The 15,412-nt window shown below is 40.8% G+C and overlaps 1 protein-coding gene across 1 annotated transcript in view; it reads left to right on the top strand.

Annotated features, from left to right (window-relative positions):
* Cir1 (corepressor interacting with RBPJ, 1) overlaps positions 1-15,412 on the top strand; it is a 32,981-nt gene that overhangs the window by 532 nt on the left and 17,037 nt on the right. The window contains exons 2-7 of the mRNA XM_021185788.2: positions 1,600-1,694; positions 5,248-5,321; positions 5,736-5,746; positions 5,833-5,897; positions 6,065-6,113; positions 8,188-8,305. Coding sequence (XP_021041447.1) covers positions 1,600-1,694; positions 5,248-5,321; positions 5,736-5,746; positions 5,833-5,897; positions 6,065-6,113; positions 8,188-8,305 — 412 coding nt within the window. The remainder of the gene's footprint in view (positions 1-1,599; positions 1,695-5,247; positions 5,322-5,735; positions 5,747-5,832; positions 5,898-6,064; positions 6,114-8,187; positions 8,306-15,412) is intronic.

Raw genomic sequence — 15,412 nt, 5'->3', positions numbered from 1 at the left:
ATTCTCCCCTCTGCTCACTCTCCATCCCGTAGTGTGGTTTCTGATGGCCGCGTTCAAGTTGAGCGTTTTAAACAATCACAGGACAACCAGTTGCTGGACACAGAAGGGCCGTGGCGAGAATTACAGCGCCAAACAATGGCGACGGGAAAGTGATTGGGCTTTGGATTCTTAGTTCAGTACAGTTACATGTAGTCCCGAGGCCTCGCACAAAATAGTCAATGATGTGAGCATTAGCCTCGTACACTGTTGATCAGTGTCAGCTGCCCTAGTTTGTAAAAAATTTTAGGGAGATTAGATGAGATAGTATGGCAAATGACTAGAAACTCGAAATGAAGGCTGAGCACTGTGTATTAGGAAAAGTACTCAAGTACTCAAAAGTACACAAACTTATAAGAATATATTACGCTTTTATTTGTTTCCAAACCAGTTGTGGGTCCTGTATATTACCATGCATCTAAAGAATGTATATATTTGCATGCTTGTACGTTAGGATATCTGTGGAAGAAAGTACAAGAAATGCTAACACTGGTTATCTGCAAATATAGTTACTTGGGTTTTTAAGTCACTTGGAAGGGGGGAGGGCTTGCCAGATCTCAGCCTTACTCCTTGACCCCAAAAGTCTTGTTCTGTTTATTTTGTAGTTCTCCCAATCCCCACGAGTGTATTTCTTTATGTGTTTCATAGTCTCTTTTTTTGAGGTGGGATCTCCTGCAGTCTAAGCTGGCTTCAAACTTGCTGTCTAGGGAGGATGGCCCTGAACTCCTCGTCCTTCTGCCTCCACCCCCTGCATGCTAGTGCATGCAGGTGGAAGCCACTGTACTCAACTACCACTTCTCCTAGGTCATAAAGTAGTTTATAATATGCAGGAGAAGCATTGTGAGCACTTTGACAATGGAGCTGCATCTTATTTTTAATTCGGTTACTGGAATATAAGTTCTTGAGCAGTCGAGACTAATGAAAATAACTATACAGTCTAAAGCTTGAGATACACGGTAATTTTTCTGTTTTGGTTGGGGTCTTACTGTGTAGTTCTGACTGGTCTGGAATACTTAGTAGCCCTACCTCAGCCTCTTGAGAGTTCTAGGATTATGAACATGGGCCAACACACCCAGCTAAACACAGTGAAAAGAGCTAAAGGGCAGGTGCCATCCTGGAAGAAGCCAGGGAACTCTATCCACAATGCACAGGTCCAAGACACCCGGCTTCTATTCTAAGTGCTGTCAGCATCTTTTCATTTCAGTGTATTAGATGTGTTTTATTATAGAAGACAAGTGGGCTGGAGGGCTGTCAAAATTGCTAATGGCTAAAGCACTTGTTGCACAAGTGTAAGGATCAGAGTTTGGATCCCGCCATCCCTTGGTAATCCTAGCCTTCATGAGAAGAAGACAGGAGTTCCTCTGTGCAACCTGGTAGCTGGACTAGTAGAATTGTTGACCTCTGGGTCCAGTGAGAGACCCTGCCTCAGTAAATGAAGGGGACAGTGACTAAAGATAGTTGTTTTAAACCCCGATCCCACACTCACATACTCAAAAACACACACACACTTGTTAACTTAATTTGAGTCCAATTGTGAAACTATATTTTGTTTCACTAATATAGGTATGGATGGCAGAACAGAAAATATCGTATGATAAAAAGAAACAAGAAGAATTAATGCAACAGTACCTTAAAGAACAGGAGTCGTATGATAACAGGTAAGTTGGTGTTGCCTGTCATCCTGTAAGCACCTCGGTATTTTTTAGATAATCAGTTATGGAGTCAGCTTCACCCCCACAATTAGACACTCTCACCAACTTGTCCTAGTCTTCACATAAAATACAGCTACATTCCTCTCCTCTAGCCTGGGAGGGAATCCTACATGAGGCAGGGCTCTCAGAGATGGTGAACACTGCGTGTTGTCCGATGAGGAAGGTCTCTCTTTAGTTATTGAAATAAAAGGATGTTCAGGACACTTAGAAGAGAAGCTGGGTTTCTTTGACTTGTGCCTTGTGGCCCGGGTCCACCGGCTTCATCCAGGCCAGTTCCTACCTTTTGGCTACTTTCATTGTGTTAATATTGAATTAGTTGAGTAGTGGTATTTTGGTTCTCTTCTCTAGACTGTACTCTGAAGCAACATTTGAAACACGAGACATCAGTTTCTGGATAACTGGGTCATACTATTAACATTGACGTAGAGGTAGCTGCTCAATGCTGTTTTCAGTTGCTTATGTGCTTAGGAGCAGAATTGTTGGATCTCTAGGTAATTCTTGGTTTAGCTTTTTAAGGAGCCACCAAACTTTTTCATAGTAACTGCTCTATAAATACATTTCTGACTATTAGTGCAGAACAATTCATTTTCCTACTTGACTGATGTTTGTAATTTTGTGGTTTTCTCTCTCTTTTTTTTAATCCTTATTTATTGTCATTGTTATTTTCTTGAGACAGCGTCTCACATAGCCTAAGCTAGGTTTGAACTCCCTACATAGCTAAGGATGACCTAAAACTCTAGATTCTCCTGCCTTGAACTCCTAAGTGCTGGCATGTGCTACTACTACACCTGGAGTATGTGTCACTAGGAAGCCAACACAGGCTCCCGTGTGCCAGACCAGAACTCTCCTAACCGAGTTATATCTCAGCCCATATATTAGCAACCATGTTGATCAGTATGGAATGGTAGCTTGCAGTTTTGATTTGTATTTCTCAATGTCTACTGAAACTAACCTTTTCATGTACTTGATTTTAAAAGGTTGAATGGTGTTAAGACAAAATTCATAGATATTTAAAATACACCTGAATTTTTAACTTTGTTTAGTGTTTGTAATCCATCACCATATCAACTTTCAAAACATTTTGTCATCTGAAAAAGAAATTTGATGCACATTAGTAGCTGTTTTAGGTAGGGTTTCATTGCTGTGAAGAGACGTCGTGAGCAAGGCAACTCTTATACAGGACAGACTTAATTGGGGCAGGCTTAGAGGTTCAGAGGTTGAGTCCATTATTGTCATGGTGGGGAACATGACAACGTGCAGGCAGATATGGTGCTGGAGAAGGAGCTGAGACTTCTACATCTTGATCAGAAAGAAACTTGTATACCCCACTGGGTGTAACTTACACATCTAAGACCTCAAAGCCCACCTCCACAGTGACACACTTCCTCCATCAAGGCCACACCTACTCTAACAAGACCATTCCTCTTAAGACTGTCACTCCCTGTGGCCAAGCATTCAAACGCATAACTATGGTGCCATTCCTATTCAAACCTCCACAGGAGTCATTTCCCCATTTCTTAATTTACCCCATTTCTGCCTCTTACAAGTAATCACCGTTTTACTTTCTACCTATAACAGTTTAGTTTTTAAAATTATGGACACATAAGGCAAATGATTAAAGAGTCTTTTGTGACTGGTTTGTTATTTTAATTTTTTTTTTTTTTGTTATTTTTGTTTTGTTTTTTCGAGACAGGGTTTCTCTGTATAGCCCTGGCTGTTATTTTAATTTTTATAATATATTTATTTATATATGTGTGTGTGTGTGTGTGTGTGTGTGTGTGTGTGTGTAGGGGCATATGAGGACTTTGGTCCACATGTGGAAGTCAGAGGACAACTTGGTGGGAAGCAACTCCCTGTCTTCACATATGTGGGTCCCAGGGATTGAGCTCCGGCCAGCAGTCCTGGGTGGTGTCAACTTTACCCTCTGAGCCATGTTATGGCTCCTGATTTCTTTCCCTTAACATGTTTTTGAAGATCATCTACCACTTACACTAGTGCACATTCCTTTTGATTAAAAATAATATTCTATGGGCTAGGGAGATGGCTCAGTGGTTAAGAGCACTGACTGCTCTTCCGGAGGTCCTGAGTTCAATTCCCAGCAACCACATGGTGGCTCACAACCATCTGTAATGGGATATGACTCTCTCTTCTGGTGTGTCTGAAGACAGCTACAGTGTACTTATATATAATAAATAAATCTAAAATAACAATAATAGTAATAATCCTCAATAAAGATAAGTATGTATGTTCTTCTGTTTGTTCTTTTAACAGATTTTTTTGGTTTAGAATTCATGGAGAAAGAGAATTACACACAATAATGTAGCATATCCTTTGACTTGCCTTTTCCAAATACAAAGACATTCCATACTTTAGCTTTTTCTAATACTTACCTTGGCTTTTAGGGACTTATGTTTAACTCAGTGCAGTCATCCTGTTTGCAGTGGACTTTTTCCCTACAGAGCCCAACAGCATGCTGTGCACACAGCCTACAGAAGGAGATTTCAATTGCTACCAAAAATCTAAGAACATCTGAGGCTTTCATTGTATTAGCCTGTTAGAGAATTTGGTTCTCTGGGCTGGGAAGTTACCTCAGTTTGTCATGCAAGCATGAGGACCTGAGGTTGGATTCCCAGCCCCCACATAAAAAGCCAAATTATGGTAGGTGCCTTTGATCCCAGTTCTCTAGAGGTAGAGACAGGAAGATCCCTAGGGCTTGCTGGCTCACTGTTCTAGTCCAGTCAGTGTGAACCCCGGGTTTATTGAGAGACCTTGACTAAAAGGTAAGATGGAGGGCTGGCCAGATCGGTAAAGGCAGTATAATCTCTAAGACCCATACAGAGGTAGAAGCAGAGAGCTGTTTACACAAATCTGTCCTTTGAGTTCACAGGCATGCAAACATGCTTCTACACACCACACAGTGACTTACAAATAAGGTGAGTGGTTGAGAAAAGCACCCCCCCCCCCTTAGCTTCTGGCCTCCACGTGCATGCACATTCACACACATACCACCCACCCCACACACACACACATACACCACAATTAACAACACTAAAATAGTTGACCATGGTGATGTACACCCTTAATCCCAGCAGAGATAGGTCTCTGTAAGTTCAAAGCCAGTCTAGTCTACAACTCGAGTTTCCAGACAGCCACAGCTATACAGAGAAACCCTGTCTCAAAAAGCCAGAAAGAAAAAAACTAAATATTTTTTTAAGAAAATTAAAGGTTGTGGCACCAAAATATATGATAGCATACAGGATTTCAAAACTATTTCAGCAACAGTTGACAGTTTTAAAGAAGATCCTGTTAGAGTAACCATATCGTGCTTTTCCTTTCTGACTGAGAGAACTGGAGGGAGGGAGGGAGCCTCAGGTTTATAGCAAGTTTCTAGTAAGGTGGCACTGTTCAGGGTTTGTCTTAATTTCTTCAGGGTTCCTTCCGAGAGATAGTGTGCTGTCATATTCTTCTCGACTTAAACGTTTATCATTATTTCTTTCAGATTGCTTATGGGAGACGAGCGTGTGAAGAATGGCCTGAATTTCATGTATGAGGCCCCACCAGGAGTTAAGAAAGGTACCCACTTGTTTCCTTTGAGCTTCGATGTCATTACCTGTGAAGAGTTAGAAGAGGGACAGTATTTTTAATGTTGATTTGTATTTTTCCATTGCTGTTGCTCTAACAATGTTGTCATGAGCAAAGCAAAATAAACAGTTTGTAATGTTTCTTATGTCCTTTGGAGGAAAAGGCTCAATATTGGCAGAGGTACATTCAGCCCTTTCATAATGTAAACATACCTGTAGTCCTTATTAAAATAAATTTCCAAATGGAAAGTCTATTCATTGCCAGTGAAAACATAAAAGCTTAAAAATTAGGAATTAAACTGCCTATTCTAACGATATTTCAATGTTGTATTATATCCGTCAGTGATAAGTAGTAGACATTCTAACTTGTCCTGCTTCTCTCCTGTGCTTTGAATATGCAATCAAGAAAACAAAGAGGTAAAGTACTTTTCTCTGTTTGAATTGATTGGTAGTTGATTGTGATTTTAGGGACAGTTGACAGATTTTTTTACTGACTGTTGTAGAAAGAAGAAACGGAAGGAGAGACAGAGTACAAGTTTGAATGGCAGAAAGGCGCTCCGAGAGAAAAGTAAGGCTGCTCTGTTTCCGGGAAAGCAATTGCTTGTGTGTGCTTTTGCTTGCCTCCTGCTTGTTAAGGTTCACTGAAAACTATAACCTTTTTTTGAGGTTAACTGCCATTGAATTTGTTAAATTGTTCTTAATATTATAGTCATATGTTTGTTTTGCACTTAATAGATATGCCAAAGATGACATGAACATCAGAGATCAGCCCTTTGGTATTCAGGCAAGTAACATACTTATTCTTTAAGAAGAATTTGTATTTAGTACATATATATTTACATTATTTTCCCAAAAATGTTTGTATTTAGAGTTCTCTAAAGAACAAAACTGATAGGATGAAACACACACTCACACACACATATTAGAGAGAGATTTATTATGTTAGCTCAGAGGATGTGATTCAGGCAGTCAAGCAGTGGCTATTTCAGGATAGCTGTTTGGTCCATGAGGCTGAGTGTCTCTGCAGTCCTACTCTGCAGTCCTGGAGGAGTCTTGGAGAGCAGCTGGTCTTTCTTTAGTCTGCATTGGAATCTTGAAGAAGTTGGATGTAATACAAGCAGTAACAGTAAAAAGGAACTTGAACTTGCCAGTGAGAGAAAGAGCGCCAACAGGCAAAACTCAAAGCATCCTTCTTTGAATTCTTCTTATGTGGGCTGTCACCAGGAGCTGTGGCCCAAGTTTAATAATCTGATCAAGAAAATCCCTCACAGGAGTGTCTAGCTGCTTGAGTTTTACTTGATTCCATATGTAGTGAGGTTGCCAGCCAAGATTAACATGACAGTGTGTCTTAGTCAGGGTTTTTATTCCTGCACAAACGTCATGACCAACAAGCAAGTTGGGGAGGAAAAGGTTTATTCAGCTTACACTTCCACATCGCTGTTCATCACCAGAGAAGGTCAGGACTGGAACTCAAGCAGGTCAGGAAGCAGGAGCTGATGCAGAAGCCATGGAGGGATGTTCCTTACTGGCTTGCTTCCCCTGACTTGCTCAGCTTGCTTTCTTATAGAACCCAGGACTACCAGCCCAGGGATGGCATCACCCACAATGGGCCCTCCCCACTTGATCACTAATGGAGAAAATGCCCCACAGCTGGATCTCATGGAGGCATTTCCTCACCCGAGGCTCTTTTTTCTGTGATAACTCCAGCCTGTGTCAAGTTGACACACAAAACCAGCCAGTACACAGTGTTTAAGCTCAGTGTTTAAGTGGTTTATATTTATGTCAAATGATAGGACTGAGGAGAAAGCATGAAGCGTGATAGGCACATGGAAGATGAGAATCAAGTTCTCTAGTGAAGGGATAATGTGGTGGTCACTACAGTTTTCAAATACTTCAGAGAACTAACTCAAGGTCAAGAAAAGATGTTAAGAGTATTACTGATTTAGAAACAGTCATCTGTCACTCCAGTCTGATCCCTGTGAGAACCCGTGCTTTAGTCACGTGTGCATCGTCTGGCAGCTCTCCTGCTATGTTTGTCACAGAGCAGACTGGAGTAGTTGCAAACAAACAGACATAAACATTGTAAAATACCACTTTTACCTTTCAGAATAAATTTGCTAATCACTGGCTTAGAAATGTGAAACTTCAGGGTTAGAGATAATAGCTCAATGAAAAAACACTTTCACATTGTGTTATGAGGGCCTGGCTTCAATTTGGAGCAGAACAAAAAATAAAGGAAAAGAAATGTAGCTGGGTGGGTGGCACAGGCCTGTTTTCCAACCTGTGAAAGGTAGAGACAGGGCAAGAAAATGGAAAGCCCAGCCTGAGCTGCCCCGTGTAACAAAGGCCGCCTGAGCTGCCCTGTGTTTAAACAGGCACTATGCAACAAGGGAGGGAGGAGGAATATTTAAATGAATGTATTAACATTAGGGAACCTAAAATTAAACCATGACATAGCTCTTTGTGATGTTTTTAGTTTGTTTGTAAATGACACTTTGTTGTAGGAAACACAGATAGGATTTGGCTTAGATTTTAGACAAAATTTATAATACAAGATTTTAGTATTTACATTGGATTACCTACCATAAATATAGAATTGCTTTCCCTGGGGATCTTTTTTTAAGTAATTTAGCCAAACAAGGTGGTCCATGTTTTAATCCCAATGCTCTGGAAGCATAAGCTATGCAGCTCTGTGAGTTGAGAGCAACCTGATGTACACAGCACGTTCTAGATCAGTTAGTTACATAATAAATAAAGCCCTGTCTTCAGAGTGAAAAAGAAGAAACGTGGGGTGGAGACCTAAGTGGGATGTTACGCTGTTGGTATTTGAGAATCAAAATAATGTTTATATTTCTCAGGTTCGAAATGTAAGGTGTATTAAATGTCACAAGTGGGGCCATGTGAACACAGATCGAGAGTGTCCCTTGTTTGGTCTTTCTGGGATCAATGCAAGTTCAGTTCCTACTGATGGCTCAGGTAAGCATTAGACAAAAGTTATTTGTTTTGGAATTTTGTCAAAGAAGGAAAGATAAATTAACATTTTTATGTACCTGAACTCTCTTGTTGTTCTTGGGTTTAGTTTACATTCCCCAAATAGGATGACCAGAGCCAGTGGTGTAACTCAGCAGTAGAGGGTTTTGTGTGTCAAGTCTTGGGTTCAGTCCCTAGCATGCCACCCTCCTCCCTGCTCCCTGAAAAAGGATGATAAAGGGGAGACTCTTCATTGTCTGTGTTACATTTGAAGTGCTCTAGGATAGAGTCTGATGTTCCTAGCTAAGTGTCTGTGAACTTTACTTGTTTATTCTTTCCTTGTGATTTTTTGTTTTTGTTTTTAAGTAAAAGCCAAGCTGGCCCCAAACACACTATTGTGGCCAAATATGGCCTTGAAACCGTGTGTGTGTGTGGGGGGGGGGGGTATGTGTGTGTGTGTGTGTGCATGTGCGCACATGTGCGTGTGTATGTATGATGTGTACATGTGTATACATTTGTGTGTATGAATGCAAATGTGTGAATTCCAGAAGGAGTGGAGGTCAGGGTGCACGTGAGGATGTCAGAGGACATGCTCTGCTGTCACCCAGCCTTGTCCACCGCATTGCTTATGACAGGTTATCTTTGTTGTTGGCTGTACAGACTGGCTAGTCTGTACGCTTCCAGGCAGTCTCCTGTCTCCACTTGTATCTTGTGGTAGAAGGACTAGTGTCTTAGCTACTTTTCTATTGCTTCAAATGGGTAATTCCCATTACCAAGGGAACGTACAGAAGAAACACTTTATGTGGGCCTGGCATTTCAGACCTTAGAACCTATGACCATCATGGCGGGGAGCATGGCAACATGCCGAGTGGTGTGGCAGTAGCTGAGCGCTTGCGTCCTTATCTGCAAGTAGGATAGAGAGCTACCTGAAAAGTTTTAATTTCAGCTCCTCAGTACCTTCTTAGTGTTTCATCGAAACCCAACTCACAATAGATCACCTCTGTAGCATAAAGCAGGTTACATTACTTACATGACTTTCAGCTCCTGATGTTAATAAGGATAACCCAGGTGTGGTAGCACACACCTTTAATCCCAGAACTCAGGAGGCAGAGACAAGTGACTCTCCGAGTGTGTGAGGTCAGCCTGGTTTACATGCAGAGTTTCAGAACAAGCAAGGCAACATAAAGAAACCCTGTCCCAGAAACAAACAAACAAAAAATAATAGTCTAACTCTGATTTCCATCATTTTTAAAGCAGCTGAAAAACTACTTTTCCCCCCTCTTTGTTCTTTTTTATATTTTAAAAGCACTATATATCCAGTATTGGAGTAGTGGTAAAATAAACAGTTTGATAAACAGCCTTTCTAGAGGCCATTTGAAAGTATAGATAAAAAAGAACTTTGAAAACAGGGCTAGGGAGATGTCTCCGTGGGCAAAACACAAGCTTTGTAGTTAAAGATTAGAAGCGACCCAAATGTTATCAGTAAGGAGTTAGTAAACATTTATCTAACATATGTGCAGGGATGGCCACGTAGCTCCCTGGGAGAGCAAGTGCTCCACGTTAATATTAATTACTGAGATGGTGGCCAGTATCAAGGTAGTTTTGACATGTAGCCCAGAGTTGCCTCAAACTGTGACAGTCCTCCTGCCTCAGTGCTAAGATTACAGGCTGAACTACCATGCCTGCTTTTTTAAAAATTAATTTCTTTAAGACTATAGTTTTTTTGCTTTTTCAAATAATCTTGAACTATGTATTTAGTATTGTACACATAAGCCAGTAAATTGTGTGTTTTAACTTACAGAAGATACATTATCAACCCATACATTCTGATGAAAACTTTTAACATGTCACATGAAAACACAGACAGCAGCCCCAACTTTTCACTCTAGCCAGGAACATAGACTTGGTTATCTGAATTTTCCTATGAGAGAAAGACTAGTAGTCAAGGATGACCTTGTGTAGGGATAAGCTTGACCAAAGTACAAAAGGCCAGAAATAAAACGTAAGTACACAGCTGGGTGTGGTGGTGCACACTTTTGATCCCAGAGCTCGGGAGGCAGAGGCAGGTGGATTTCTGAGTTCGAGGCCAGCCTGGTCTACAAAGTGAGATCCACCAGGACAGCCAGGGCTACACAGAGAAACCCTGTCTCAAAACAAAACAAAACAAAACAAAAAACCATAAGTACAATGAATTTAGCTTGGGTCGCTTTGGATGATTAGAATCAGGTGTAAATGGCTCTCACAGAAAGTAGATTGGCTAGTCATGCTGCAGCCTGTATGCAAACCTAATGGTCTAAAGCAGCCATTCTCAACTGGGGGTCAAGGGTGCGGTGACCCCTTTGGGAGTTGAATGACTCTTTCACAGGAGAGACCTAGATCCATTGGAAAACACAGATATTTACATTACGATTCATAGCAGTAGCAAAATTACATTTATGAAGTAGCAATGAACATAATTCTATGATTGGGGTCCCTACAACATGAGGAGCTGTATTAACGCTTGGAGCATTAGGAAGCTTGAGCACCACTGGTCTAAGGAAGCACTTAGGTATTTGTCTAAATACTAACTTCCTGGAGCTGGAGAAGTGGCTCAGCAGTTAGAGCACTTACCGCTCTTACAGAAGGCATGGGTGGAGTTCTCAGCACCCAGGTAGTGGCTCACGGTCCACGGTCACTGCATATAACACATTGCCTGCAAAGAGACTACACTTAGGCACATGCACACATGCACACAGAGATGAGTTTGTAAGTATTTTTTTTAGTTTTAGCTTCCAAGCGCCATCAGAGAATGTTCGTAAATGAGAGCGTGCAGAGGGAAGTCCTCTCTACCAGCCCAACGATGCTTGTGGTGTGGCTATGGGAAAGCTGTTGTGGGGAAAATTGAAGTCTCAGCATAGTGTATCTGCGTTCTGTGGGAAGGGGAGTAGTTTGGAGGAAAATAAAAGATATACTGAAATAGCTTTTTAAGGGGGGTTGTATTTTCAACATTTCTCATTTTCCCTTGCCATATAATCTAATCGTAGGGAAATAGGCTAGATAAACTTTGAGTGTGTTGGGTGTGCTAAGGTTCACTGATTTAATCTGGACTGTGAGTCTAATATAAACCACATGTATGTCTGTTAGAACTGGAAGGATAGAGTGAAAAGAGTCAGTATGTTAATTTGGTAAGATTACAGGTGATTTCTATCTTATATTAAATGTAAAATTTGATCCTCTCAGCGTTGAATGTCCTATGATGGTGTTCAGAACAGTAATGTTTTCCTTTATATTCCCATATTAAACTTAACTTTCAAAATTATAGGAGCTCAGTTACTACGTGCTGTAAAGGCTGTGTTCATAATCAGAAATAGCTAACAGACTGAATTCATTCTTGCCTCAGCCTTTATAGAAATATGATATTAGGGAAATTTCCATTTGCACTTTTTCCTTCCAAATTGACAAGATGAAAGTACAAGAATAAATACATAGAGACTTTGATTCTGTGTGTCATGTAGACTAGGATTGTCAGAAGGCACTAACTGATTAAATGAAGATAAAAATAGAGTAGGATGTTTCCCACCTGTGCTCCGATTTCATGAACTAACGCAAGTTCCCAGTGGCGATGACTGGGCATGACTAGGTTAATGCCAGTTCCTGAGAAGCTGAGGCAGAAAGAGTGAGCTGCATAGTGAGCTGACTCTGAAGGAGAGGCCTGATCTGAGCCTGACGCATTGTCAAGGCTGAGAACCATTTGCTTAAACCACACATAAGAACAACTGAGATTCAACATGATCATAGTTATTTCTATTTGCTTAATTTGCAGAATTTATAAAAATCATCAATTTTTATCCTAAGGAAATAATCATGAATATGTCATTAAAAATTTTGTATTGTGCAGAGCAAAAATGCCTAAGTATGCCATAACAAGGTATTAAGTGAATAAATGTGGGTATTAATACCATGGCTATTTACTGTGCAGCAATTAAAATGACAGGAAGAAACCTGGCTTGCTGGTGCATGCTTTGATCTCAACACTTAGGAGGGAAAGGTGATCAGATCTCTGTAAGTTCTAGGCCAGCCAGGGATGAACAGTGAGACCCTGTTCAGATAAATGATGACACAAAGATTTCTTAGTGATATGGATATTGTTTACAACATTTAGTCAGATAAAAAGACAGGGTATAATACAGTAAGACCAGAGTTCAGTGGTAGAGGCCTTGCCTACACTGTATGAGGCCCTGCATTTGAGCCCTAGCACCACTGCACTTGTAATTAATTACTTAATTAAGCAGTAGTTAAACTGTATTTCTTCTTCCGGTAAGCTTGGAATGAAATGCATAATTTAGAAAACGTGTTGGCAGAAAATAGATCAAAATGTTAACATTGCTATTATTTGACTGATAGAATCGCCTAAGATACTTTGCCCCATACATTTTCTTATTTGTATCTCCAACAGTGAAAATAAATCACATTTCAGATTTTTTAAATGAATATTATTTGAGAAGAATTAAAAATTATACATAGGGGATTGGGTATTTTACATCACATTGCTCCATTAACAAACAGTGCCTTTAAAGTCTGACCTGAGTTTAATGCTAGCACTTAATGAAAGCTAACAGGAACTCTTAAAAGCTCCTCAAAAACAGAATCCAAACACTGCTATATCAAGTAGAAGACAAACAATGGCTGTGTGTTCTGAATTTGAATGCAGTAAAAGATAAACTGACCGATTTCCTAATCCACTTGCTGATTCAAGCTAAAAAACGTCTTTTCATTTAAAAAAAAAAAATCACCTATTGAATAATGTCCCGCCAGTGAATAGAGATTATTTTTGCAATAAGGCAATTTCAGTGGATGTGGTTATCATGGGATAATCACACCCCTGGGGTACAGCCTTGTGCCTGTAATCTCCCAGGAGTGTAATTATTTCATGATAACCGCACCCCCTGGTGTTCCATTATTTCTATTATGAAATTCGTAGTATAGTATATAAAGTAACTTACTTTGATCACTGGAAACTGCAAGGTGCTGTTGGAATATTCCAGCTGTGAGGTTTACAGAGACCAGCTATAAGATTTGCTTCTCCTTTACAGAGTTAAATTAGGCAATCAAAATGCTTCTTTGGGCTAAGCTGGTTTAGAATATCTTTTCTGCTGATAAGATCATCTTAAGTTTGTAAGTTTCCATCCACTTCAGACACATCAAAATTACCTCCAAAACTTGTAAGCTTCAGCGGTGATGTCTTATAAAACACGTCTCATACAGTATACCTAAGTGGCTAGCCCACATACATAGTCTATAGTGGGTAGCTTTTTTTTTTTCTTTCTAACAGTGGTCATGTGGCCCAAGCCTGGCTTTCCCTGATACGTAGCCAAGGGTTACTTTGAACTCTGGCTCTTCTGCCTCCACCTCCTGAGTGCTGGGATTCCAGGCGAGAGCCATCCCTCTTGGTGCATGCAGTGCGGGGACCAAGCTCAGGCCTCCATGCATGCTGGGTAGCACTCTGCCCAGACCGACACTTTTATTCTTACTATTGACTCTTAACTTTTAACTTATAATTAAACTTCTTTTGAAAAAGTAGAGTGGTTTTTTCATCATCTTTATTGAGCTACAATTTCAAATGAACAATTCAGTTCTATGGCTTTTAATACATTTTCAGAGTTCTATATCTACAGCAGTCAATTTTAGGACATTTTCAGTACACCAAAAAGAAACTTACCCTTTAGCTTTCATTCACCGTTTAGTTCTCAGGGAAGGCAGCCACTGGTCTCTGCTTGAATAATTTTTAAGTTTTGTTTTTCCTTCCCGGTCCTGCTCCCAGAACGCCCTCTCTGAGACTGGTTATTGATTATCCAGTGCCGAGACCATAAGCTGTAGCTCAGTCCCTGATCACGTGCTGGCGCGTTACCTCTCTGTAGCCCCGGCCTGCTTCTCAGCATCTCCCAGCTCGTCTACCCGTTGGTTTATGTCCGTCTCTGTGGTCCACCTCTCTTTTCTTTCTGAGTCTCCTTTTTTCTTTCACTATTTCCCAGAATCCTCTCTCTCCCTGCCAGTGTCCCACCTCCTATTTCCTACCTCAGCTCATTGTCATCAGCTTTTTTATTGACAGGTGATGCTTATAAGAGATTCTCTCTACAGGTCTCATTTGTGTCTGTAGACTTACCTGTTTTGGGGTAGTCCACTCTTTGATGGAGTAGAGCTTACTATTATGCTTAACACACAGTAGATGGATGATCATATAATAAACCTTCCAGCCCAAAAGAAATACATTTTTGTGTCGTTAACTGTAAAACAGTGGGTCAGGTTGTCTTCATGAAATAAAAGAATGAAATTCTATTTCTTAAATGCTTACTTTTCCTAGGTAAGATTTTGCATATCCTTGCTTGTTTGACTTTTAGGCTTCTGTCTTTAGGATGCAGATGTTAGCCCTATGTAGTCTCTGTGTAGAGGGCGGAAGCACTCTTAAGGGGCTAATGCCAACCTGCTTCAGCCTGCTTGTTAGCCACCCATCACACCCACCATTTAATTTAGCCCTTTACCAGTTCTGAAAGTAAATGAACCAGTCCTAAAGCTCTGGTAATGCCAGTCACTGGCTTTTAGTGTTACAGATCAGTAAAATGCACCATTTAGTAATGGTCAACTTCGTTATTATTGTAAGTGTACTATATGATCATATGTGTTTTCCATTTTAGCCTGATAATATGATTGGTGAGATACATTAATTGATTTTATACATTTAGCTTTTTAGCAGATTGGATCCAGAACTCACCGGGGAGTTCTGACCAACCTCAAACTTTAGATTCTCTTGCTTTGGCTCTCAAGTACTGGGGCTACAGGTGCTTATAGCACCCCAACTACAGTGCATGCAGTACCCCCAGCTACAGTGCATACAGCACCCCAGCTACAGTGCATGAATCACACCCAGCTACAGTGCATACAGCATCCCCAGCTACAGTGCATGAATCACACCCAGCTACAATGCATGCATCACCCCCAGCTACAGAGCATACAGCACCCCCAGCTGCAGTGCATACAGCACCCCCAGCTACAGTGCATACAGCACCCCAGCTACAGTGCATACGGCACCCCAGCTACAGTGCATACAGCACCCCAGCTACAGTGCATACGGCACCC

Source organism: Mus caroli, chromosome 2 (genome assembly GCF_900094665.2).
Source record: "Mus caroli chromosome 2, CAROLI_EIJ_v1.1, whole genome shotgun sequence".
In the NCBI taxonomy this organism is placed as follows: domain Eukaryota; kingdom Metazoa; phylum Chordata; class Mammalia; order Rodentia; family Muridae; genus Mus; species Mus caroli.
This window is presented reverse-complemented; position numbering and strand designations above follow the sequence as displayed.